General features: G+C 44.0%; 1 protein-coding gene across 1 annotated transcript; it reads left to right on the forward strand.

Moving 5' to 3' along the window:
- Positions 1–223: 223 nt before the first annotated feature.
- On the forward strand, positions 224–26,840 carry vamp3 (vesicle-associated membrane protein 3 (cellubrevin)). The gene is made up of 5 exons (XM_070860444.1): positions 224–321; positions 13,770–13,860; positions 19,684–19,842; positions 20,348–20,399; positions 24,143–26,840. Coding segments are annotated over exons 1-5 (321 nt in total). The 5' UTR covers positions 224–319; the 3' UTR covers positions 24,160–26,840.

Consider the following 26,840-nt stretch of genomic DNA (forward strand, 5'->3'; position numbering starts at 1 on the left):
CAGAGATATTTTATTCCCTTGGCATTGGTCTCATGCCCAAAGCAAGGCAGAGCTGGATCAGTTTCCTTCCTTGCATGCTTTTGAATTAGGAATATCCAATTAAAATTGACCAAATGTTGCCCTCATTGGTGCATTGGGGTGAAATAGATGAGAGGGAGGTGGAAGCAATGAGTTTGTTTGTGTTGGGGGAGGGTTTATTGTTTGGTGACAGGACCAAGAGGGAGGGGTTGGGCAGCAGTGACGTCTCCAACCAGCTGACAACACCCTTACAGGGTTCACTCCCTTCGCACTTGTCTCGACGGTTTATTTGCTGGAAAACATGTAAGTTTGTTCTTGCGTTACCTCAACTTTTGCTTGTTTGTCGTCCCCTCTTTCCAGTAACCCGTTTTCCCGCTTCTTTAATCAACTTTTTTTTGCACCGGCTCCCAGCTCTAGACCGACGCCGGGCGAGAGGCGGTGGAGCCCCGTCTAGTTTCTCGGCGAGGTCGCAGGCTTGTGCTGGAGGCAAGGCCGCAGGGGTGGAGGCTTGTTGTGTTCAGTTGCATAGTATGGAAACCAGGGGGTTAATGGGGTTCAATCTTCTATCGAAGTTTTAACATTGAGGAAATAAAAGTTGCAGACCTCTAACTGGAAGAGTAAGACTTTTTTCAAAACTAAGGGGTAAATAACTCAACAAGTGCTAAAGTTGGACTGGGATTAGCACCAAAAGTTTCTTTTTTTGATTTGTCTCATTGCTAAGGGAAGGAAACAGTGGTTTTACAATTCATGACCAATTTGGAAAGGAGAGTTTTGTTTCAAGGTTAAAGGGATTTAGTTCTGGTTTCATTCTTAGAATTGCTGTAAATATCCCATAGCATTTGAGTCTTAATGTGGAGCATTTGCGTTATGAATTGCTGAAAATTTTAGAAATTAAAGGCTTGCCCTTCCCAGAAGACTCTTTTGATGCTGCCTTCAAATGTTGGGAGGGAATGAATGAAATTTGTCATGTCTGAACACAGAAGGAAGATTGATGTTACCTGCTTCCTCTTCTATAGTTGGGTACTTATGAGGCAGTGTTTTTTGGGGGGGGCTTGTAGCTTCCCCCTTCATTTTAGGGAGCTTGAGCTCAAACACCCAACCCAAAACAATGAGGTCCTATATGGGCCTTGTATAAAATTTGGTTAGAGTAGTCTCTACGTGAATGTGTGTGGGTGGTGGAAAGAGGGAGAAAGAAAATAGCTGGTGCTGTATTGGAGATGGGTTCCTGATCAGTCTGTGAGGCATTAATAAGGGGAGTGGGGGGAGGTTTGTGCAGCTAATGCAGTGGTCCTCAAACTTGTGTATGTGTAGAAGATACCCCCTCATTGAAACAATTCTGGTAATCCCTGTCCTGACTTGCTGTATCAGATGCTTAAAGGTACAGTGCTCTCATTAGTGTGTATACAGCAACAGAAGTGAAATGTGGTACGTCACCAAAATGTGGAAATCTGGTTTCCCTGCCCTCCCTTGTATTTAGGATTACTGTTGTACTTGGATGCTGAAAGTGGGGGGGGACTAATTACATTCTTCGAGTGCAAAATGTAATGTGGCTATTTTGTCAGACATGCATAATTGGGTTATAGTTTTTAGTTAATTTGAGTTGTTGATTTGGTTAGAGATTTCTAATTAGGCTTGTTGGCTTCCAAATTAGTGTAATTATGTTGGATTTGGGTGTTTTCTTTGTATATTGAATGGAATAGTTAATAAACTCAATGTTACTAACTCTTGAACCATCTGTCAGTGTGACATTGGTAAGCAATGCAAGTGACTAGTTGGCCACTGGCTTTTTTTTTGCTGTATTTTGAACTTGTGCCAAACTGGACTACTTGGGAAGCAAATGGCACCCCAAATAAAAAGTATAGGGATCTTACTGGATTTCAAAGTATTTGAATTCTGGTTTTAAATAACAGTGGATGCCTGCCTGTAGGCCAGTCACAACTGAACAACTCCACACACAATGCTCAGTTCCCTTGGGCCTCCACCTATTTGGGCTAAAGTTGGAGAAGATTAGCCATTGACCTGGCTCCTGGAAGCTTTTCAGCTGCCCTTTGTTTAATTGGATGTGTGTGGACTTGTGCCAAACCAGCATTAGCCTTGGTGACTGAAGATCTGCTGCAGCCTATTTTGGAATGAGTCAGTGTTGAGTGGAGGGGCAGTGTTAACTTAATCGGCATTACTTAATGGTGATTGAAACATTGTCAGATTGCTTAGTGATAGTAAATATGTAACCCTGGAAAAATATCACCTCGATTTCCTTCCTCCTCCTGGCAATGAAGTGACTGTAAAATACAGTGGGCATAATTTTTGTCGTCCGCCATGTTGAGGCATCCTGATCTGGCATGACTTACTGTGGAAGTAATCCAGTGTTGCAGCTTATTTAGTGCACTGGTGCCAGTACCCAGATCACTTGCACTAAAAAAAAAAACAAATTGCATTCATATAGCACCTTTACCGTAGTAAAATGTCCCAAGGTACTTAACAGGAGTGTTGTCAGACAAAATTTGACATGCAGTCACAAGGAAATATTAGAAGGTAACCTAAAGCTTGGTCAAAGTGGTAGGTTTACAGGTGCATCTTAGAGATGTTTGGGGTGGGGGGGGGAAGAGAGGAGGTGTGATGTTTCAGAGTTTAGAGCTGAGGCACCTGAAGCCCCATTGCCAATGGTTGGATGAGGAGTGGGGGATGTGCAAGAGGCCAGAATTGAAGATGTGTATGCATCTTGAGGGATGTAGGGCCGGAGGCAAAAAAAGGGCACTTGAAAAATGTTTGGAGTGTCCTCTCCCTTTAATGGGGGGGGGGGGGGGGGGGGGGATTTGATTGGTTACAACCAAAAAGAGTTGTAGGGCTGGAGGAGGTTAGAGGTAGGGAGGGGCAAGGCCATGGAGGGCTTTGAAAACACAAGTGAGAATTTTAAAATCGAGGCAATACCAGACCAAGAGCCAATTGGTCAGTGAGCATGGGGTGTGATGGGTGAGCGGTACTTGGGATACAGGCAGCAGGGTTTCGGATGAGCTCAAGTTTAGAGGGTGCAACGTTGATATGTTTATCTCATACTCTTGATTCAACCGCTTCACATGTTTTTACCACTGCTTTACCCTAGTGTTGGAGAATGCAGTTCCATTTTTAGTCATTTCCTGTTTAAAAGGACAAACTCCACTGACAGGTTCCACTGTTGCCATTTGCACTCCACTACCCAAGTGGCCATTGTTTGTGGGGACCTTAAGTGTCAGCGACTAGTTAGTAGGGTGGGAGCTGGTAATTGAGTCTAACCTCTCTACATGAGCACTTGTCATGGGACTTGCTAAATTTCTTCCAAATCCATGTGCTCTTGGTGCTGTCCTGGCTGAGATTGACCAAAGATGCTTTTAAGGCTAAGTTTTGGGAGAATGATGGCACGCTGTTCTGTCGCTGCCGTTTTCAATTTTGCTCAATGCTTCAGGTTGCCTTGATTTTAAAAAAAATAAATAAGTTCTCATGTTTTCAAATCCTTGCATGGCCTTGCTAGGTCTGTAACCTCCTCTGGTCTTACTACCCTCAGATCTCTGTGCTCCTCCAATTCTGGTTTTGAGCGCATCCCTGATTTTAATCGCTCGAGCCTTCAGCTGTCTAGGCCTTAAACTCTAGAATGCCTCCTAAACCCCTCTACCCCTCCTTGAAACCTACCTTTGTCCAAGCTTTTGGTTGCCTTTTGTCTCTTTACGTGGCTCACTATCAATTTTTTTTGAGTGCGCTCCTGTGTAGTGTCTTGAGATGTTTTACTACATGAACAGCACTATATAAATGCAAGTCTTTCATTGGCAAATGTCTGCCTGTTAATAGCTGACTTGTGTTTGTGGCCTGTGTAGGCTGCTTTACCTGTTTTCTAATGCAGGTAAGATTATATAGTTGACCCCTGTGAGACAGAAGGTGGTAGGAACCTCAAAATAGCCTGGCAAGGAAAGAGGGACATGCCCAGGTGAAGTTTCCAGTAAACGATAAAATTAAAAGCCTCTGGACAGAGGCATAAGATGCTAAGCAGGGTGTCCATGTACTGCCGGTTTGTTCTTGGGCTGGGCTATCATTGCTTGCTGAGTGTGCATCATCACTAGTCCGCTGCGCAATTCATGTGGCTGGTTTTGAATGTGCCACACTTTGCAACCTTGTCTCTTGTTTTGTTTTTAAGGTCGTGTATAGCTTTGAAAATGACTGCCTGAATAGATTGCTTCTCTGGTTCAGTTGTAGGTTTGCATTGCATAAAGCTACAGCCAGTAAGGATCCAGCCTAATTGGCTCCAGACTGACAAACTGGGAGGTACAAAACTTGCCCTTTGTGCAAGAAACTCCCTCCAACACCATGGTAGCTGTAATGATGTAAATGCAATTTATAATAGTGGGTCGTGTACCTGTTTGTCTCAACTCTTTATGCCTCAAAGTGCACCTGACTATTTGTACTAATGTCATTGTCCTCTGCAGTGTCCTGGTCTCAATACAGACAATACTGTTATGGGCTATATTGCGTTTGTATGTCCCACTTCGTTTCCTCCTCTCCAAATTTCTAGTCTAGGTGGGGTAGAGGAACAAAGGGATCTGAGTACAAATATGCAAATTGCTAAAAGTTGTGACCTAGGTTAGCAAGACCATTTTATTAAAAAAAATGAGGGTTTATTTCTAGAGGTATAGAATTGAAAAGTAGGGATGTTATGCTAAATCTGTATCTAACCTTGGTTAGACTGCACTTGGAGTACTGTGTACAGTTCTGGTTGCTGTGTTATAACAAGAATATCAAGGCACTGGAGAGGGTGCAGAGAAGATTTACAAGGGTGATCCCAGCAATGAGTATACATATCTGGAAAGGATGAAAAAAGGCTGAGGGGTGACCTAATGGAGGTTTTGCAAGAGTGGATATCGAGAGAATGTTTCCACTTGTGGGGAAGAGCATAACTAGAGGCTATCAATATAAGATCATCACCAAGAAATCCAATAGAAAATTCTTGGTAAGAATGTGGAACTCACTATGGCAGGGAGTGGTTGAAGCAAATAGTATCGATGCATTTAAAGGGAGGCTAAACAAGCATTTGAGGGAGAAGGGAAAGAGGGTTATGCAGATGGATTTAGATGAGGAAACTTGAGTGGAGCATAATGCTCGCATGGGCTGAATGGCCTGTTTCTGTGTCATATATCCTGTGAATTTATTTTGCCCCCTCTTTCTCCTGAAGATGTGGATAGTTTGCTGAGGTATCGTTCCATGGGGTGCTGTTTCCCTCCAGTGTCGTCACATAAATTGAGTTTGACCAAAAGGAAGAAGGGGATCAGATTGCTGCTGAGGCCCACCCTGTTCTTATCCCAAGTCCATGTACCCACCTGGGTCACTGGATGGTGATTGGGATTTATCACCTCTTTCTGCAAGGCTGCTAAGGCTAAGCCTTTATTGTTGCTCTAGGTGATATCTGCAACTCTAGACAGACCAGGCTCAATCTTGGGACCTTCTCAACTAGAGGCTTGGATTTATATAGTGCCTTTCATAACCTCACTGTCCCAAATGCTTCACAGCCAATGAAGTACATTTGAATTGTAGTCACTGTTGTAATGTAGGAAACTCTGCAGCCAATTTGTGCTCAGTAAGGTTTCACAAATAACACGAGATAACAACCAGATAAACTGCTTTTTTTGTGATATTGACTGGGATGCAGGAGAACTCCCCTGCTGCTACTTCTAGCAATCAAAATCCTACTTCCTAGGAATCCAAATCTTGGTTATCAAAAGATAATCAAACATTAATGCTGCAGGCTTGATAGATTTTGTTACTTTGGGGAAATTCTAGGATGGGGTAAACTGACTGGCTGTAAGATTCCTTCCCCCCCCCCCCCCCCACGCAAGCCAGGCTTGTTTGAAATCTCTGCTGGACTAAATAGGAACTGTAATACTGAATTCCAACTGCTGGAAGGCTGGTGGTAAGGGAATAGAGAAGAAATCTCGGTGCCGATTGCTTCTTCCTCCTTGGAGTCCCATGCATTTCACGGAAATGGACCTTCGCAACAGCAACCACTTGCTTTTATATAGCACCTTTTAACATAGTACAACATCCCAAGGTGCTTCACAGGAACAATTATCAAACAAAATTTGACACCAAGCCACCAGGAGATATTGGGACAGGTGACCAAAAGCTTGGTCAAAGACGAGGGTTTTAAGGAGCATCTTGAAGGAGGGATAGAGGTGGAAAGGATTAGAGGGAATTCCAGTGGTTGGATCTAGGAAGTTGAAGGCGTGGACGCCATTAGTGCAGCGATTTTAAAATCGGATGTGCAGTTGGCCACAATTAGCAGTGTAGTGAGGGGGTGGCGAGGCATGGAGAGATTTGAAACCTAGGATGAGAATTTACAAAATAGAGGCATTGCCAGACCAGGAGGCAATCTAGATCAGTGAGCACGGGTGATGGGAAAATGGGACTTGGTTCGAGTTATAGTACCAAACTCTAGTTTGAGGTTACTCCTGTCCAATAGACTTCAAACCTGTTAAATGTAGGTTCCTTACATACTCCTTTTGTGGATTGCAGAACTCTTTAAATACAGCCAAGGTGCCACAATTCCAAACAGTATGTGGTATTTGGAATAAAGCACCCCTCCCTGTCTTGCTCTGAAGACTTTATTGCAACACTTGCACTGCTTTTGGCAGTGACAAAGTTGGTATCCAGCCAGCCCGGCTGTTGTTGGAATGCACAGTATTGGGTGTCCAAGTCGTGTGGTCTCCTGAGGTTAGGTCAATTTTGTTGTCAATGGTGAGGCTACTTTGCATCTGCTGTTTTGATACAAGTGCCCTTGGTCCTACACTTAAGTGGCACACTAATAAAGTAATACTAGTATTTAGATTGACCCCAGGGTGTCCCAAAGTGCTTTACAGCCATTGTATTTTTGAAGTGTGGTCGCTGTTGTAATGTAGGAAATGCAGCAACCAATTTGTGCCCAGCAAGCGTGCTCAAACAGCAATGTGATAATGGTCAGAATTTTTTTTAATGATGGTTGAGGGATAAATATTGACCCTGGCACTAGGGGGAAACTGCCCTCCTCTTGAAAGTGCTGAGATTTTTTACTTCCACCTGGGATCTCATTCAAAAGTTGTCCTATCCAACAGTGTAGCACTCGCTCAGCACTGCACTGGGTATACCAGTCTGGATTTTGTGCTCCAGTCTCTGGCATGGGATTTGAATTCTCAGCCTTCTGATTCAGGCAAAAGTGCTACCCACTAAGCCATGGCTGACTCCCTAATGTTGAGGTTCTCGTCTGTACTGTTTTGGTCAATGTAATAGACTTACCAGCAAAAACCTAGTGTTGGGTATAATTTGTGGCTCTTACAATGGCTGGCTGTGCACCCATAACTTTTTGATGGGGGCACAGGTTGTTGGTAACTGGTTTGGAGTAGTAAATATGATCCTTGGTTCTTGAGCTTGATTCCTGAGATGGGGGTTGTCTTAAAGGTTGGGCTGATACTCATTGGAGTTTAGAAGAATGATGTGATCTTATTGAAATGTATAAGATTCTGAGGGGGCTTGACAGGATAAATGCTGAGGATGTTTCCCCTTGTGGAGGAATTTAGAACTGGGGGGCATAGTTTCAGAACCAGGTGTTGCCCATTTAAAACAGATGAGGGGGAAATTTCTTAGAGGGTTGTGAATCTTTGGCATTCTCTCCCCCCAGAGCTGTGGAGGCTGAGTCATTGAATATATTCAAGGTGGAGGTAGACAGACTTTTGAATGATAAGGGAATCAAGGGTTATGGGGAACATGCAGGGAAGTGGAGTTGAGTCCAAGATCGGATCAACCAGATGGCCTGCTCTTGCTCCTATTTCCTATGTTGGGTGTGTAGAAGGACTTGGCACTGCAGGGTCTTCCCATTTCATGGTTGAATCCATTATGGAATGCTGTGCTGTGCAGTTGTGAATCTGTTTCTCTAACAAGGTGTGGAGTTAGAGGGATTGACCTTCCTCTTTCCTTGGTGGGGAAGGAGCAGAAAAGTGACCGTTAGAACATTAAGTCTTTGATGTAAAGGTTTTTGAAGATGTTTGCGAGCTAGCTCCCAATCCCTATACCAAAAATGGGTCTAATGGTGCAGAGGAGTTAATGTCTGGTTCCTGCATTGATGAACACTAAAATCATCCGCTTCCTGTGCCTGAGGTTGGTGCACTGATATCCTCTCTGGTTCGGCTTAAATTTCCAATTTGCCCTAGGCCACTAAAATAATCTGAATTTGTATTATACTACCTTATATTCTGTAGAACTTTACATCCAATGAATTGCCTTTGAAAGTGGTCACTGTTAATGAAGTACTTTGGTATGTCCTGAGGTTGAGCGGTGCTGTGTAAATGCAAGTCAGTCATTCCTTATAGCTGTCACTGTTCCTGTTTTTCTTCCATTGATTGTTATTTGGGCTGGCATGTGACTGGAAAAGACAGATTGCTCCGCACAGTTACTTATTCAGCCAGCAAGGGAGCTGAATCATTTGATACAATTATAACCCAAGGGAATAGTGAAGCTCCTGGTCCTTGGTGATGAACCAGTCTCTCTCCTCTCTCCTAACGCCATCTGCGTGGTTGATTCAAGCGGCCAGACAAAACTAACGGATGTCAATTCTCCATTTTGATATTATAAAGGTGTCTTGATGAGACTCCCCAAGTACAGATGTGCAAGATGCATGCAACAAATCATGGTGTTTTGCTACCAACTTCTCCAAGCCACAGACCATCCTGACTTGGACCTATATCAGCCTTTATTTCATGGTCGCTGGGTCAAAATCCTGGAGTCTCCACCTAAACTGTGTGGGAGCACCGTTCATCACATTGACTGCAGTGGTTCCAGAAGGCGGCTCACCACCTTCTCAAGGCAATTCTGGATGGGCAGCCTTGCCAGCAATGTCCATATCTTGCAGAATGATAAAAATGGGAATTGGTGACTGCAGATTCAGTTGTGAGGTTCCTAACTAGTGATCTGCAGGTTGGATAACAAAACAGCGATTTGAATTCACCTTGCAGTCTCTCCATCAGTGCACTTTTTTTATAATATCAAACTGATGCAAAGATTTGACATCTGTTTAGTTTAGACTGGTCTCTTGAATAAGCCACGCAGATGGTGGTGGAAGCAGAGGAGATGAGGGAGACTGACTCCCAAGTGACATCTGCAAACTGATGAGGAGCTTCATTGTCCCTGGGTTATAACCGTATCAAACAATTCAATTCGCTCGCTGATTGTATAAGTAACTCGTTCATGACCATTCTCTGTGACTCAGTGGCAATCTGCTGCTTAAACAAAGGGCTGTTGATTGATTATAACCATTTGTAATTGGTTGATTCTTAAAGGGAGTGGTACTGCTGAACTTTTCTGTACATTGTCTACAAGAAACCTCCTAGTTTTCCACTGAAATCTGGTCAGCAATTTTCTCTCCCTTCCTTTCCCTGGCCCCAATCTGCACTGTATGCAATTAGTAAATCTGATCGCAGCAGGAAGTGGATAGAGGGGTGGGATTTTTTAAGTTGAGTGGATTTATTTTTGATAAGCTTGGACCTTGCACTAGTTGTTAGCATGTTTTATGTAGGCACTGTTTTAGTTGGGATACCCATTCTTGGGGTCACTGCTAAACATAGTTCCCTTATGGAAGCGGCAGACTTGGTCTTTTCAGTTGGTCCTCCTGAGCTGCCAGATTGTGTTGTACTTTTATCTTCAACAAACAAAACTTTGTGCTGGTAATCAGGATTACCTCTGGCTTGACCGTGTAGTGTAAAATCTCCCTCATTATTTGATTTTGCATTTGTTGGGTACTAGCTTCCATACACTGTTGGCCATGGCAAGACCAGTGGCCGAGCCGTGCCTGAGTCCTGGTGCTTGATGACGGTCTAATTGTGATTTCTTTAAAAATGCACAGCAGGCAGTAAGATCCAAAGCACTGTCCTTGGTCGTACCATCACTGGATAAGGACGCACCGTTCTGTGAAGTCACTGGGTGGGTGCGTGCCCCATTCTCTGCCTGGTCTGCACACCGCATGGTCCCACAAACAGTAATGCCCAGGTAATCTGTTGACCTGAGGGATATTGGCACAGGCCACCAGGGAGAACTCGTGTGCTGTTCTTCAAAATAGTGTCATGAGCTCTTAACGTTCACCTGAGGGGGTGACCAAGGGACAGTTCTCAGACTGGTGAAACCCACAGTGCACACCAATCAGCTGAGTTACTATGGGGAAATCTTCCTCAATGTGTAGGTGAAGCCCAGTGACTGCTGGAATGATTTTTTTTTACATACACGTGCTAGTGCATAAGGTACTCCTAATCCCCAATACATGTCCACACACATCCGTCTTGTTTGGATCCACTTTGCACAAGGGATAACAGCAGCTCTGAAATCCGCACGGCCCTGGTTTAGCATCACTGACAGTCTACTGATTTTTTAAAGTATTTTCATGTCTCCAAGCCTGTGGTATTCTAAAGACTTGCATTTATGTAGTGCCTTTCACAGCCACCAGATGTCTCAGTGCTTTAAAGCCAATGAAGTACTTTTTTGAAGTGTCGTCAGTGTTGTAATGTGGGAAACGCAGCAGCCAATTTGCACACAGCAAGCTCCCACAAACAGCAATGTGATAATGACCAGATAAATCTGTTTTTATGTTGATTGAGGGATAAATATTGGTCAGGACACCGGGGATATCTTGCCTGCTCTTTGAAATAGTGCCGTGGGATCTTTTACAGCCACCTGAGGACAGACAGGGCCTCGGTTCATAAAGATGTCAGCTCCGACAGTGCAGTGTGCCCTTGGTACTGCACTGGGAATATCAACCTAGATTTATGTGCTCTGGTCCCTGGAGTGGGACTTGAACCCACAACCTTCTGACTCCGAGGCGAGTGTGCTACCCTCAGCCACAGCTGACACGACAAAGTGCTTGTCGAGGACTTTAATGGTTTTATGCTGGGCTGGTTTGTCTTTTTTTTTAAGTAATATGGGTGGGAGGTTGAGATGTGGAAGAGCTGAAGGATTTGAGCATTGCCTCCAGTGGCTGTGGGCACTTTATATTTAAACACTTGGCCATAAAATTCAATATTCCATAAGTATAGAATATAAAAATTGAGATGTAATGACAGAACTTTTGTAAAACCACAGTTGGAGCACTATGCTGTTTAAGCTCCATTATAGGAAGGATATACAAGTGGGTACAGTGCAGATTGGTTAGCCTGTTGCTTGGTATGGGGAAATACAAAGTAACGGTGAGGGGAGAATTGAGGGTGCTTTCATTAGTACAAAGGGTGCTTTTAATAGAAGTGTTAAAAAAATTATGATGGGACAGAGTAGCTTGCAACACTGTTCGAGTGAATAATACAAGACTAAAAGTAAGATTTTGAACAGAGCAGGAGAAACATTTTTTTCAAAGCGTCGAGTCAGTGGAATGCATGAGCAGAGTTGGCGATTTGAAGTGGAAACCATGTCAACATTGAGGAATTAGATGCTGTTGTTGGAAAAGAGAGCTAGGAACAAATAGGCACATGTGATTAGGATTACTGCTCATGTGGAGGATAAACAGACTGGCCTGTTTCTGTGCTGTCATTTTCATGTCCTTTATAAAAGCACTTTTGGTTCATTGCAGTTTTTTTAACAATTGACTGTGCTGGGTCTGCAATGCAATGAAAATGCTGTTGGGCTAAGGCCATCTCACTGTATATTCAGAACTAGAGAAGTCACTTTTTTAAACTACATATATAGTGCATAGCAATCTTGATTCTAAATTATTGCTTTAAACAGTAATTTAGTTTAATTGAATAGTTGAACTGAAGATCAGTACAGTCTACTGTTCATTCAGTCCTTGCTCAACAGTACTGATCCATCAATTTGTAGACATTCTCACTCTTGTGCAATATCTAATTTTGCTGTGTGCCCGTGCAATGAGCTGTTAGAATGTGGTACATGTGTTGGAGTTGGGATGAGTAACTGTTCAGTGAGTGCCACGTGAATAATCTCAGATGTGACTGGGTAGTGCTCTCCTGAGTCAGAAGGTTGTGGGTTCAAGTCTCTCTCCAGAGACTTGAGCACAGAATCCAGTCTGATGCATAGGCAGTGCACTGTGAGGTGCCATTAAACCAAGGCCCCGTAAAAGATCGCATAGCACTGTTTCAAAAGGGGTATTTGCTGGTGTGTTGGCCGACATTCCCTTTAAACTGCGGGTCCTGCCTGTGAGCCGGCTTTTCAGATAGGAAAAACAGCGCAGGTGTGAAATTTTGAATGATCTGCACAGCTTGTTAAAGGGCACGCGTGAGCCAAAATTAAATTGGAGGGAACATTAGTCCTGCTCAATATTTATTTATTCCTGAACCAACACCAAAAACAGATCTGATCATTGTCACTTTGGTGTTTGTAGGAGCTGGCTGTGCACCATTTCCTCTTTCCCAAGTTGAGCCCATCAGGGTGAAACCACAAGTCCACCATTGAGTCCTTGTTTGCCATCTAGGGATCATCATTGCTTAATCTCCTTTTTCTCATTCCTTCCAAAATTTGCTACTCAGGGTACTGTGATGGTCATTGTGCCAGGAAATAGAACAAATAGAACACACAATTGAAGTACTGGCATAGTGGTGTACCATTCAGCCCTGCAGGCTCAGTCTATGATGTCACATTGCTCCCAGACAGGGCATGGGGAAGGTGGGTGAAATCCAGAGTCTGGTGTGGGATCTATGTGCAGCAGTTTGACTTCCTGTGATCTTGGATGTAGGGCAAGTTTTAAGAAGTTTTGGATCTGATTGTCACCATGCGGAGATGTTTATAACTGTAATGCAGGGTGTTGTTGCTTCTACAACCCTCCTTGCATAGATCGGAGCTCCCTCCGGTGGCAAGGTTGAATTGCATCCCTACATTTTACCACCCAGTGCTGGACTTCAGTCTGGAGTTTTCAATCCAGAGTGTGTATGACTGTCCTTAGTGATTCAGGTCTTGCGAGTATCTTTGCACTTTCTACCTTCATCCGGTCAAGGACACTTCTTAATAATGGAACTGGCATGTTCTTGGTAACAGCTGGGTAATGTGGAAAGTTTCCAGACTGGGTGTGGTGCTGTACAGCCCCACTTCGTGTGTGGGGATTAACCCTCCATTTTCCTCTGCTGATTGTTCCTGAGATTGGGTTCCATAGGTTCTCGCAGCTCCAGTGCTTTCCTAAGTGGCCAATTTTCACATTGACCTAGTGTGCAGACTATTCAACTGTGTAGGACATCACAGTTGAGCCTCAGCCTGACGTCCACACTTGTGAACAGTAGCAGTCTGCAGTAACTGGACATGAGTTGGAAGCTGGGGACCCTGCTCACCTCCCCTACCATTCTTACCAAGGGTGTTGAAACTTAATTGAAGCACCTACAAATTGCTGGCTTGGAACAGATCAGGATTTGTAATCTGGATTGCTAATGCTGCTTGTTCTTCGAGATGTGGGACATTTTGCTCCTGACTTTTGTATAACCTTGCTGTATTAGTGCAGTGACTTTTTGGTGATCCCTGTGCAAATATTCACTCGTTGGCCCACCCCCCCAACAATCTAATTCAAAGTGCCAGTACAGTTTTATTTTGGGAAGCTGTTCATGTATAACTCAAATTGTGTTAAGTTGCACACTTGATGGGTGGCCAAACCTGACCCCTCAGATCTCCACCTGCTTTAACCTCAAGCCAGCATTCACTCATTTCAAGTCACTTTGCCCCAAGCTGAAATATTGAAGTTAAATTTGTGACGTTCCGAAGAAATGACCTGTTGCACTCTTCCATTTCAGGTCTGCCCCAGGCCCCTCGAACAATGCACCAGCACCAGGACCCTATGGCAGCAACAGGAAACTGCAGCAGACCCAGGCCCAAGTGGATGAGGTAAGTGGCAAGGGTTCAACTGAGTTGCTGTGTAATAGTCCAGTTCAATGTTTGATGGTTGGATTGCAGATAGCGCTTCCTTGTACACTCAAAGTGCAGCACTGTGGTCAGAATGGTAAGCAGCTTGTATAATATCAAAAAAACACATTGTTGGAAACATTCAGCAGGTCAGGCAACATCTATGGAAAGAGGTGGTTGACCTTTTGTCAGAATGGTAAGCATGTTTGCCATGTATTGTATGTGATTCTGCATGGTTGGTGCTTTAACATGATCGTTCAGTAGGATTGCCCCACAATATTCATGGCTCCTTTGTAAATGGGGATCTGGAGACAGGACAGTGGGGAAAAGATGGCAGAAGCTTCCCTGTGCTTACTCCTTTGCTCTCACTGGCGGTAAATGCCCAGGGTTTCGACAGGAAAAATACTGCAGATGCTGGAAATCTGAAATAAAGACAGGAAACTGCTGAAATCATGCAGCATCTGTGGAAAGATATCAAGGTTTCAGGTTGATGCCCTTTTGTCTGAGCAAGCATCTACAGTCCATGAGTGGTTGTGCTGGATATGATCGAAAGTTGGAATTTTTTGAGGATGGAAGGCTGTAAATTGAAAGTTGAGGTGCTGTTTCTCGAGGCTTCTAACTGTGCTGTGACCTGGCCCCAACTCCTTGGCCCTGGAAGCAGCAGCTGTGACTGATTCTTGATGCTGGCTTCTTGCTCTTGTACTTTCACAGTCCCTACAGACACCAGCATTGTACTGTTTTTCTTTAAAAAGCAGATTTTGGTTTGAGTGATGTAAAACTGGATTTGTGCATGCTTGTTGCACCTGCTCATTAAAGATCTGCAGCACAGAAGTGATCTGCAGTGGCTTTAGTTAGCACAGTACAGATGTGAATGCTGACTGGGATTAGTCTGAGGATGGTGCTCCAAAATGTGACTAATTTTAGGGTGCTTGTGTAGGCCTTTGTGCAAGACTTCGCTCTCCTGTTGTGCAACTGCTCTGCTTTTCATGTGCCCTCTTAAGGCCTCCAGTGTTAAATGCCAATTTACTGACTATCATTCAAAACGGCAACGTTTCCTTTGACGTGAAGGAAGAGATTGGTTCCAGAAAGCTTGGATTTGAGGTTGTGAAAAGCTGATTTGTGGTTGGATACTTTCTCCAAGCACTCTTTCCAAGTGGCATCATAGGCAGTCCCTCAATTAAGGAAGACTTTCTTCCACTGTGTTCTTGGGTGATTGTACACTCCAGTACGGGAATTAGTCTCTAACAGGTGGGACAGTCGTTGAGGGAAGGTGGGTGGGGAGTCTGGTTTGCCGCACGCTCCTTCCGCTGCCTGCACTTGATTTCTGCATGCTCTCGGCGACGAGACTCGAGGTGCCTGGCGCCCTCCCGGATGCTCTTCCTCCACTTTGAGCGGTCTTGGGCCGGAGATTCCCAGGTGCCAGTGGGGCTGTTGCATTTTATCAAGGAGACTGAGTATATCCTTGAAATGTTTCTTCTGCCCACCTGGGGTTCACTTGCCATGTAGGAGTTCAGAGTAGAGCGCTTGCTTAAGGAGTCTCGTGTCCGGCATGCGGATAATGTGGTCTGCCCAACGGAGCTGGTAGTGTGGTCAGTGTGCTTCGATGCTGGAGATGTTGGCCTGGGTGAGGATACTGATACTGCGTCTATCCTCCCAGTGGATTTGCAGGATCTTGCAGAGGCAGTGCTGGTGGTACTTCTCCAGCACTTTGAGGTGTCTACTGTGTATAGTCCACCAAGCTTATGGTCTACAGGGCAGTAGTGATACCCGCCCTCCTATATGGCTCAGATGTGGAATCATGAACAGCACAGGAGGAGGCCATTTGGTGCATCAAACTTATGCTGGCTTTTTTAAGTCTCCAATTAGTTACACTCTCTGCTCTTTTCCCCATAGCTCTGCAATTTTATTTCCTGTCAAGTATATATCCAGTTCATTTAAGTTACTCTGCTTCCTCTGTCCTTTCAATGGTGTCCCTCTTATCTCAGGTGTACACATTTTTACATAGACTGAATGGCACTGTTTTGGTGCTGTAAATACTAACGGGTCCATGCCGGTGTTTATATTCCACATGAGCCTCTTCCCAAAGTTTCTGTTTTTAATTTGAATATGCTCCCAAGTACACAGTGTGTGCGTTTTGATAAGTGGCTAGTATGAGACAAATGGCTTAATTCGCATCTTGCAACTGGATAGCCATTACTCGTGCCCTTGCCCTTGTGTTGCTGGCCTGCGATAGTCTAAAGTCACTCGGATTGTACTGAACACTGATTTTTGTCCGGTGTAGCAGAGCAGTCTGGATTCTCTGGTCCTGGTAACCAGAACTCCTGCCTTTGGCCAGGGATTGAAAGAGATGGTTAGCAATGTAAAGTTGGCAGATTATGATGGAGGTGCTGTATTGGCTTCAGTTCATAGAATCATAGAAAGTTACAGCACAGGAGGTCATTCGGCCCTTTATGCCTGTGCTGACCCTTTTGAAAGAGCAGTCTTGCTTTGTTCCACACCCTGACTTTTGTCTGTAACCCTATAAATTCCTCATCCTTGACTACCTAACTTTTTAAAATAATATTTATGGAATCAGCAACCACCACCTTTTCAGTAATGTTTCAGATCCCAACAACTTTGAAAACCTTTCTCCTCCTCTTCTGTCTAGAACTTTTGCCATTGATTTTAAATCTGACTCCTGGTTATTGACCCACTGGCCAGAGGGAACAGGTTTTCTCCATCGACACTCAACCTCATTTTTCAAATCTCTATTAGGTCACCTCTTTAACTTTCTTTGTTCCAAGGATAACTCTTCAAGGAAGTCCCTCATCGCTGGTAAACCTCCTCTGTACCCTTTCGAAGACATCTTTCCTGGAGTGTGGTGTCCAAAATACTCTAGCTGGGTGAATGGATGGTCCCATCCAAAGTGGTTTCTGGATGGTATCCATTGACCCTGCTTTGGAGGAGAGCTGGGTGGATGTACAGGGGTAGTTGCCTGATGGTATAATGGTTGCTGGGTCGGTTGAGGTCTGTTCCAACAGTGTCCATGTTGTGAAATTGAATTACACCAAATGTGAGCTCGCACTGGATGACTAATAACTCCAAGCTGCTGGGTTGCCATTTTAAAAACCCAACTGGTTCACTAATGTCCTTCAGGGAATGGATCCATGATCACTGTCCACTATCTCGTGGTGTGCTTGTGTATCACAGCTAAGCATGATCCTGTTCCCTCACATTGATGCAAATGGAGGTTTTCCATCGAGGACAGAGTTTATAAAAGACTAACTTTGGGAAGTTACCTCTCCAGTATGGTTAAACTGATTGTTTAAAGCTTGAATTGTATTTTTTGTCCTATTACTGGCATCCATACCAATGTCACATTGGGTGGGTGTGTAGTGCTGTTTGCCCATCACCCCAGTGCTCGCTGAGATACATTGCCTGGATTAAAAAAATTTCCATTCTTCTCTTTGACCTTGTCCCTCCCTATCTCTAACCTCCAACAACCCTCTGCAATTTCTGCTCCTCCAATTCTGATCTTTTCATATCCCTAATTTTCATCACTCCTCCATTGGCCTCAAGCTCTGGAATTCCTTCACTAAACCTCCACCTTGCTCTCCTCCTTCAGCATACTCCTTCAAATCAAGCTTTGGACCATCTGTCCTTTGGCTTGTTGTCAGATTCACTCTTGTGTACTGCGGTATGTTTTCCTGCATTGAAGGCTCTATATAATTGCAAGTTGTGTATTGTCCACAATGTGCTTTTATAGAAGTCAGTTTCAGTAGAGGCTACTGGCACCATCTGCCTGTACTGGCTCTCCATCCATTATCTAATCTTCAGTCCCTTGTGGCTTCATCCACCCCTGGAAGTGCTTTGTCCAGCTGGTGTGAGGAACTGAGATTTCTTGAGCAAATGTGCTTTACAGCCAGGCTGGATTGATGCATAAATAACCCTGGACTTCCTCCTTTCCCTCAGCCCTGAGCTTGGCATCAGACCAAGTAGGAAGATCTCCAGTTTATGAAAATAGAATGATGTAACACAGAAGGCTGCCATTTGGCCCATAGTGCCTGTGTTGGCTCTTTGAAAGAGCTGTGCAATTAGTCTCTTTCCCCATAGCCTTGTTCTACTATTTATCCAATTCCCTTTTGAAAGTTGCTATTGAATCTGTTTCCACCACCCTTTTAGCTGTGCATTCCCGATCACCCGAACTTTAAAAAAAAAATATATAATTATCTCCCTGGTCCTTTTGCCAATTACCTTAAATCCTTGTCCTCTGGTTACCAACCCTTCTGCCACTGGAAACTGTTTCTCATTTATTCTATCAAAACTCTTCATAATTTTGAAGACCTCTCAAATTTCCCCTTGACCTTCTCTGCTCTAAGGAGATTAACTCCAGCTTCTTCACATAACTGAAATCCCTCGTACCATTCTGGCACATCTCCTCTGCCCCCTCCAAGACCTGACATCCTTCCTAAAGTGTGGTGCCCAGAATTGGACACACTACTCCAACTGAACCCTAACCAGTTTATGGATTGGCTGAATAAAAGGAAAATGAGGGCAGTTTTCAACTGAGCCCCTCTGGCAGTGACTCTGGGACCCCTGCCATTTGTAGGATGAATGATTCACTGTTTCAGCTTCTACATCTGTACCAATTGTGTAGGGAAATGCAGTCTGCCAAGATAAAATGGAAGGATCAGACCTGTTATTGGTGGTGACTTGTGACACATGTTCTGAATGATCTGTGTAGATGGGCATGAGTGGGACTGACTGGGTGGATGTGGGTTCCAGTTTTGCCTCTGGTGCCAAGCCTAGAGGCCATGTGCCAGGCAATCTGTCATAACATACCCACCTCCACCCAACTTTCTCTCTAAGCTGCACAGCTTGTCGACTGGACCTGCACAGCCTGGGACTGGCTTTCCCAATGTGAAATTTTGCACGTGCACTTTGAATGGGCCGCGCAGCCTGTTTAAAGGGATCGCACACCTAAATTTAAAATGGAGGGAACATTGCCTCCACACTGCTTCAACCCATCAACTACTGAAACCCTCGCCTCCAGTGTGCGCTCGGCCATTCCTTCCCACCTTTTAGCCCATCCAATACCGGCTGTCTGTATCCTGTTGCACTTTCCCATTGCCCCTGTCCTTGCTGACCAACTCACTGGTGCTTGATCTCCTTCCCTCCCCCACCCCCCCGATTTAAGATTTGCATTGTTTAAATTCCCTTCATGACCTTGTGACCCTATTTCTAACCACCTAGCCCTATAATCGCCCCCCTGCCAATGTGTTCCTCTAACTTTGGCCTGTTGTGCATTATCCCCCTTCCTCCCACCATTGGTGGCCATGCATTCAGTTGCTATGGGCCCATTCATGTCCCAAACTGCTCTAACTCCCTTCAACCTATTTCTTTGGCCAAGCTTTTGGTCACCCTTCCAAATATCTCGTCTATTGAGAATCTCTATGTATTTAACCCCTTGCAACCTGTATCACACTACCACCAGAGGGCCTACCTGTTGGAGTCCCAAGGGATCCCAGCAGGCCACCCATGAGGTACCTGCACTCTGGAGTCTTATTAAAGGAGCTAAGGTCACACTTATTGTACACAGTACTCCGCTTCATCCTTTTATTATATATACAAATACTTGTTACTTCTCCCTTCTGTTCCACAGCATCCTTACGCAGACTTTAATCTCCTGTCTATCTACACCAAAATGTGCTTTGAAGTTTGCAGATATTTTGAGCGATGAGCTGCTCTGGTCTTCAAGCTTTGGGTCATCTTTATAATTAATGGAGAGATTTCTCTTTACACTCCGCTGTGCTTTTCCGCCTTTAGGTCGTGGATATCATGAGAGTGAATGTAGACCGTGTCCTTGAACGAGACCAGAAGCTTACGGAGTTGGATGACCGAGCTGATGCACTTCAAGCCGGAGCGTCTCAGTTTGAGACCAGTGCCGCAAAACTAAAACGCAAATATTGGTGGAAGAACTGCAAGGTAAGGCCATGATTCTTCTGTTAGCAGTTGGCTTTAGCCACCATCTGCCCGGTTGTACAGCCCTTTCCAGACCGGCATTAAACTTCGATGATTGCTTCTCGTAAGAAGTAAAGACTTGCATTTCTGGAGCATGTGTCCAGTTGGAGATATTCCTGACTCTGGGTTGGAACATTGTGTTCATGCCCCGTGCTGACACACTGTTGGGAGCCACTGTTCTTCAAGTGAAGGCAATTGAACCCAAGATCCTATCGGTTTGGATTGACCTTGCTCGAGTCATCCTTACAAGATATTCTCATGGTATCCTTCCCACATTCATCCTGTGACCAACACTGCCAGAATGGAAATGGTCGTCGTCCATTGTGGATAGTGTTGGTGTAAAAAGGTCACATCAGTCACTCCAAGACATTCACTGTTTGCACTTGACTTTTTCTGCAGCAATGTTGACTCTTGCATTGCTAATTAGTATTGAGACTCTTAGCCACTCCCTCTCTTTCTCTCTTTTCAGATGTGGGCAATATTAATAGCTGTCATCCTGATCATCATAATCATCATAATTAGTGAGTATCCATGTTCTAGTTTGTATTAATTATAGTTGCTGTGTTTTATTTCTCCATCTTTCCTCCTTGTCTGGCCTACAGTTTGGGAGTGTTTAAACTAATATGGCAGGGGAATGGGAACCTCTGCAGCGAGACAGGGCGAAGTAATATGGAATCAAACAGATGGTAGAAAGGTAAAAAGCAATAGTGGAAGGCCAAGTAAACAAAGGGCCACACTACATCACAATTCTAAAAGGACAAAGGGTGTTAAAAAAACAAGCCTGAAGGCTTTGTGTCTTAATGCAAGGAGTATCTGGAATAAGGTGGATGAATTAACTGTGCAAATAGATGTTAACAGATATGATGTGATTGGGATTACAGAGATGTGGCTCCAGGATGATCAGGACTGGGAACTCAACATCCATGGGTATTCAACATTCAGGAAGGATAGAATAAAAGGAAAAGGAGGTGGGGTAGCATTGCTGGTTAAAGAGGAGATTAATGCAATAGTTAGGAAGGACATTAGCTTGGATGATGTGGAATCTATACGGGTAGAGCTGCAGAACACCAAAGGGCAAAAAATGTTCGTGGGAGTTGTGTACAGACCTCAATAGTGATGTTGGGGAGGGCATCAAACAGGAAATTAGGGGTGCATGCAATAAATGTGCAGCAGTTATTGGTGACTTTAATATGCACAGATTGGGCTAACCAAACGAAGCAATATGGTGGAGGAGGATTTCCTGGAGTGCATAAGGAATGGTTTTCTAGACCAATATGTTGAGGAACCAACTAGGGGGGAGGCCATCTTAGACTGGGTGTTGTGTAATGAGGATTAATTAGCAATCTCGTTGTGAGGCCCCTTGGGGAAAGTGACCATAATATGGTGGAATTTTACATTAGGATGGAGAATGAAACCATTAATTCAGAGACCATGGTCCAGAACTTGAAGGGTAACTTTGAAGGTATGAGATGTGAATTGGCTAGGATAGATTGGCGAATGATACTTAAGGGATTGACTGGATGGGCAATGGCAGACATTTAGAGACCGCATGGATGAACTACAACAATTGTACATCCCTGTCTGCCGTAAAAATAAAAAAGGAAGGTGGCTCAACCGTGGCTTTCAAGGGAAATCAGATAGTATTAAAGCCAAGGAAGTGGCACACAAATTGGCCAGAAATAGTAGCGAGCCTGGGGACTGGGAGAAATTTAGAACTCTGCAGAGGAGGACAAAGGGTTTGATTAAGGCAGGGAAAATGGAGTATGAGAAGCTTGCAGGGAGCATTAAAATGGACTGCAAAAGTTTCTATAGATATGTTAAAAGAAAAAGGTTAGGAAAGACAAACTTAGGTCCTCTGCAGTCTGAATCGGGGGAAGTCATAATATGGAACAAAGAAATGGCAGACCAATTGAACAAGTACTTTGGTTTGGTATTCACTGAGGACACAAGCAACCTTCCGTATATAAAAGGGGTCAGAGGGTCTAGTAAGAAGGAGGAACTGAGGGAAATCCTTAGTCGGGAAATTGTGTTGGGGAAATTGATGGGATTGAAGGTTGATAAATCCCCAGGGCCTGATGGACTGCATCCCAGAGTAGTTATGGAGGTGGCCGTGGAAATAGTGGATGCATTGACGGCCATTTTCCAACATTCCATAGACACTGAATCAGTTCCTATGGAATGGAGGGTAGCCAATGTCACCCCACTTTTATTTTTTAAAAAGAGGGAGAGAAAACAGAATTATAGACCAGTCAGCCTGACATCAGTAGTGGGTAAAATGATGCAGTCAATTATTAAGGATGTCATAGCAGCGCATTTGGAAAGAGGTGACATGATAGGTCCAAGTCAGCATGGATTTGTGAAAGGGAAATCATGCTTGACAAATCTTCTGGAATTTTGAGTGTTTCCAGTAGAGTGGACAAGGGGGAACCAGTTGTTGTGGTGTATTTGGACTTTCAGAAGGCTTTCGACAAGGACCCATACGAGATTAATGTGCAAAGTTAAAGCACATGGGATTGGGGGTAGTGTACTGATGTGGATTGAGAACTAGTTGGCAGACAGGAAGCCAAGAGTAGGAGTAAATGGGTACTTTTCAGAATGGCAGGCAGTGACTAGTGGGGTACCGCAAGGTTCTGTGCTGGGGCCCCAGCTGTTTACATTGTACATTAATGATTTAGACGAGGGGATTAAATGTAGTATCTCCAAATTTGCAGATGACACTAAGTTGGGTGGCAGCATGAGCTGCAAGGAGGTTGCAGAGTGACTTGGATAGGTTAGGTGAGTGGGCAAATGCATGGCAGATGAAGTATAATGTGGATAAATGTGAGGTTATCCACTTTGGTGGTAAAAACAGAGACAGACTATTATCTGAATGGTGACCGATTAGGAAAGGAGGAGGTGCAACGAGACCTGGGTGTCATGGTACATCAGTCATTGAAGGTTGGCATGCAGGTACAGCAGGTGGTTAAGAAAGCAAATGGCATGTTGGCCTTCATAGCGAGGGGATTTGAGTACAGGGGCAGGGAGGTGTTACTACAGTTGTACAGGGCCTTGGTGAGGCCGCACCTGGAGTATTGTGTACAGTATTGGTCTCCTAACTTGAGGAAGGACATTCTTTCTATTGAAGGAGTGCAGTGAAGGTTCTCCAGACTGATTCCAGGGATGGTGGGACTGACTTATCAAAGACTGGATCAACTGGGCTTGTATTCACAAATTCAGAAGAATGAGGGGACCTCATAGAAACGTTTAAAATTCTGACTGGTTTAGACAGGTTAGATGCAGGAAGAATGTTCCCAATGTTGGGGAAGTCCAGAACCAGGGGTCACAGTCTAAGGATAAGGGGTAAGCCATTTAGGACTGAGATGAGGAGAAACTTCTTCACCCAGAGAGTGGTGAACCTGTGGAATTCTCTACCACAGAGTTGTTGAGGTCAATTCACTAAATATATTCAAAAAGGAGTTAGATGTGGCCCTTACTACTAGGGGATCAAGGGGTATGGTGAGAAAGCAGGAATGGGGTACTGAAGTTGCATATTCAACCATGAACTCATTGAATGGTGGTGCAGGCTCAAAGGGCCAAATGGCCGACTCCTTCACCTATTTTCTGTTTCTATGTCCCTTGGCCTCTGATCTGCCCCTTGTGAAGGGCTAGCCTCTGCTTTGAGCTCCTCAGTTTGAGAAACTGAATTCTTTTTTAAATCAAGAAATAACATGCTGGTATCAGTAGAAGTCACCATGAAGCTGTTGGATTGTCATACAAACACAACTGATTTATTAAGGTTCTTTCAGGGAAGGAAACCTGCTGTCCTTACCCAGCCTGACCTATGTGACTCCAGCCCTGTGACCAAGGTGTGCTTGACTCTTAACTGCTATCTGAAGTGGACGAGCAAGCTGCTCCATTGTATCAAATTGGGGCAACTAGGGCCAGGCAGTAAATGCTGGCCTTGCCAGTGATGCCCACATCCCGAGAATTTATTTAAAATGTAGCAGTAAGAACGAAGATTGGAGACGCAACACAACTCATCCTGCATAACATGTCTCTGGGCTTGTGTTGGCGTGTTATACTACTTGAGGCTTGTGTATCTGCAGCAACCCTGCGGCTGTGGTCATTGCGGTAATGTGTGTTAGCAGTTTCCCATTGCTGAATCAGCCTTCAATATGGAAGAGATTCAGCATAACAAACCTGCGATCACTGAAGTAATCCAGTAATATAAAGGTGTTCTGTCCTCTATCCTCATGGCTAAAGTGTTTTTTTTTTTCCTTTGCAGTTTGGCAGACCACATAAGACCAACTTTATGCCTGTTTGAAATTGGAGGCAGAGGAGTACTTTCCAGTTTCAACCCACCTTATCTGCTGTGTTTTTAAGAGTTCATTTGTTTCTCACTTTAAACATTATTAAAAATTGGGGGAGATTTGATTTATAATCAGGAGTTCAGATGAAGTTGTAAATTGATCATTGATCTCCCTTTCAATTTGACCCCATCCCTCACGCCAAACATGAGTGACACATGGACCAGGCACCATGACATTGTAGACAGACTTATCTTCCGAAAGATGTCCATTGGTATCTGCACCATTGCCTTGGGCTTGGTTGGGACCAACTCTTCCGCAGGAAACTTGAAGTCCTACTGCTGTAGATCCTCAATTGTCCCCGTGTCTCCTCATTGGCCTGAATGAGGAAGTTGTGACACATTTGAACTCCTGATCATGATCAAATATTGAGATGGTTGTCTGTATTTGTCAAGCTGAGCAGATGGGCCCATTTTCTCTCCCCTCCCCATATCTCCCTAATCTTTTTTTAAACACTAAATACACATTTTGTAAAACCCATCTAGTCAGTGGTTTTAGATGAAGCTAGATGCAAATTAAAATGTTGGCTGGCTGCAATTGCTAGTCCTGACCACTAGGACTAGGCAAAGATTGAGTAATGGATCATGAGTGCTGGTGTGTATGTGGAGATGGGCTGCCCATACACCAAACCTTGAGGGGAATACTCTAGACAAAGGGGTGCAAATGATTCCTTCAGTCTGGCTGCTCAAGTTAGACAGCTTGATGCAAACAATTATATTGTCCCCTTACAACTGTGGGTTTCAACAGAATCAGAGGTTCTATCTCGTCCAATTTGGGGTCTGCTCCCTTTTTGTGCACAAAATAAATATTGCCATGTTGAGGGATTTGAGTTGAAGCAGGAGAATGGGTCTTGAATTTGAAGTCTGCATCGCTCTATTCCAGTTTCATTTCACTATCTGGCAGTGACTTTTGGTTTACATGTCCCACAGTAGCTCACGTCCGGAGAAGTTTCTCCTTTTCACCCGAAGTCAGATGGTGTACTTTTCAAGCCAGTGCTGAGTGAACAAGGAGACTTTGTTGTTCTGTGGGAATTTGGCTTCTGCCTGTGCCTCACCAGGCTACTTGGAGCTGAACGTAAAGGAAATTGTGGCCTCTGACCTGTACTGTGCATGCAGCACCAATGGTCAGTGATGGGTGTGGACAAGTCTAGTTCAAATCCTGCCCTGAGCTGAAGGAGACGATGATGGTGAGAGTACTGACGATGGCCCCTTGGATGAAACTGTAATGGAGTGTTACAAACTTTTGGATTTGAGGCAATAATGGATTTTTTTAATTTTGAGGACAATGTGCCAGTTGCCTCGTTGCCCCTATTCCTGAACACTCCAAAAAGCCAAAAAGAAACTCATTTTGACTCTTGCCTTGTGCCTTATCTGCTCATTGTCCTCGACTCTAATTAAAGTTGTAGCTTTGAAATTTATATGGGTCTTTACTTCCAATCTGTGCCTTGCTAACTTGAGTTGGGCTTTCATGAACCATGTACAAATCTTGATAAGTGACAAGGAGATGTTGCCTCCTTTGTAGTTTTTTGTAAAAAGACACTTTTTGAGCAAAGGGGGAGAAACCTTGATGTTTATGTACAAGATGCTGTTGCTTTAGTAGTAACTTTGGTGCTGGTCTGGTCAGAGGCTTTGCTAGTTGTCTTTTTCCACACAACAATTTGGTAATGAGCTTTCAATTGTATTGCCAGCAGTTGAGTCTTTGGCCTGGGTTCATGACCCAAATAAATCTTCTTTTGCACAAAGGTGTTTTAACAGGAAATTTGTAGAATCCTCCTGTATTGAAGTGTCAACACATTCACATTCATGGCTAGACTAGTCATGCTCTCTGTCTAGTGGACCAGTCATACACTTGTTCATTTTGCTGGTGATGGTCTCGGCTGAATGTTTAAAATTGTCTAGCACTTAACTCTTGCATTGCACTATAGGCAAATTGTGAGCAACACATTGGTGATGGGTATTTTGAAAAAACCAGCATAGCTGCTGCATTCTGGTGAAGCATACGAACTGTCACTCAATTGTTAAGTGAGATGATTCTTAGCAGCGCTCTTCTTGGCATAGGGGGCAAATCATAGCTGATCACACATTCACCATCCCTTGCACCCTAACCTGAATAGCAGCATTGACTGACTAGGTCTGACCAGAGGAATGGCATATGCTTTTTTAAAAAAAAATTCTGAAATCTGCCTGACAGTGATGTATGTCAATTTGGGCTTGGAGGTTTTGTGAAGACTAGAACTTGAATTAACCATCACTGTTGTATTGTTTGGTATAATTGACTGCCAAAAAAATTAACTTTTTTTTAAAAAGCAGTATTTTTCAAAATGAATTTCACTTCTTAAACGCCAGTTGACTTGACTTTTTTTTTTAATTTGAGGAGCTGCCTTAATGCCTTCAGCTAGCAAGTTTAACTTTTATTGAGCCATGTGATTCTTGTCAGAACTTGCTGATTAGCCTCTAGTGCTGCAGTTACTGAAACCCAGACAAGTGCCTCTTGGTTAATAGTGCCCCACTTAAGCTTTGTATAAAAGTGTAATTGTCCCGGTTAGCGTGGCAGCTAAGCCTGTTCAATTGTATTTTACTATATGGAAGATTTAATAAAGATGTTTCGCAATCAGAA

This window comes from Pristiophorus japonicus, chromosome 18, assembly GCF_044704955.1.
Source record: "Pristiophorus japonicus isolate sPriJap1 chromosome 18, sPriJap1.hap1, whole genome shotgun sequence".
In the NCBI taxonomy this organism is placed as follows: Eukaryota; Metazoa; Chordata; class Chondrichthyes; family Pristiophoridae; genus Pristiophorus; species Pristiophorus japonicus.

Coding starts and splice junctions, on each gene's coding strand:
- vamp3 (XM_070860444.1), top strand. Junction 13,861..19,683: donor CCCAGGCCCAAGTGGATGAG/GTAAGTGGCAAG, acceptor TTCCGCCTTTAG/GTCGTGGATATCATGAGAGT. Junction 19,843..20,347: donor ATTGGTGGAAGAACTGCAAG/GTAAGGCCATGA, acceptor CTCTCTTTTCAG/ATGTGGGCAATATTAATAGC.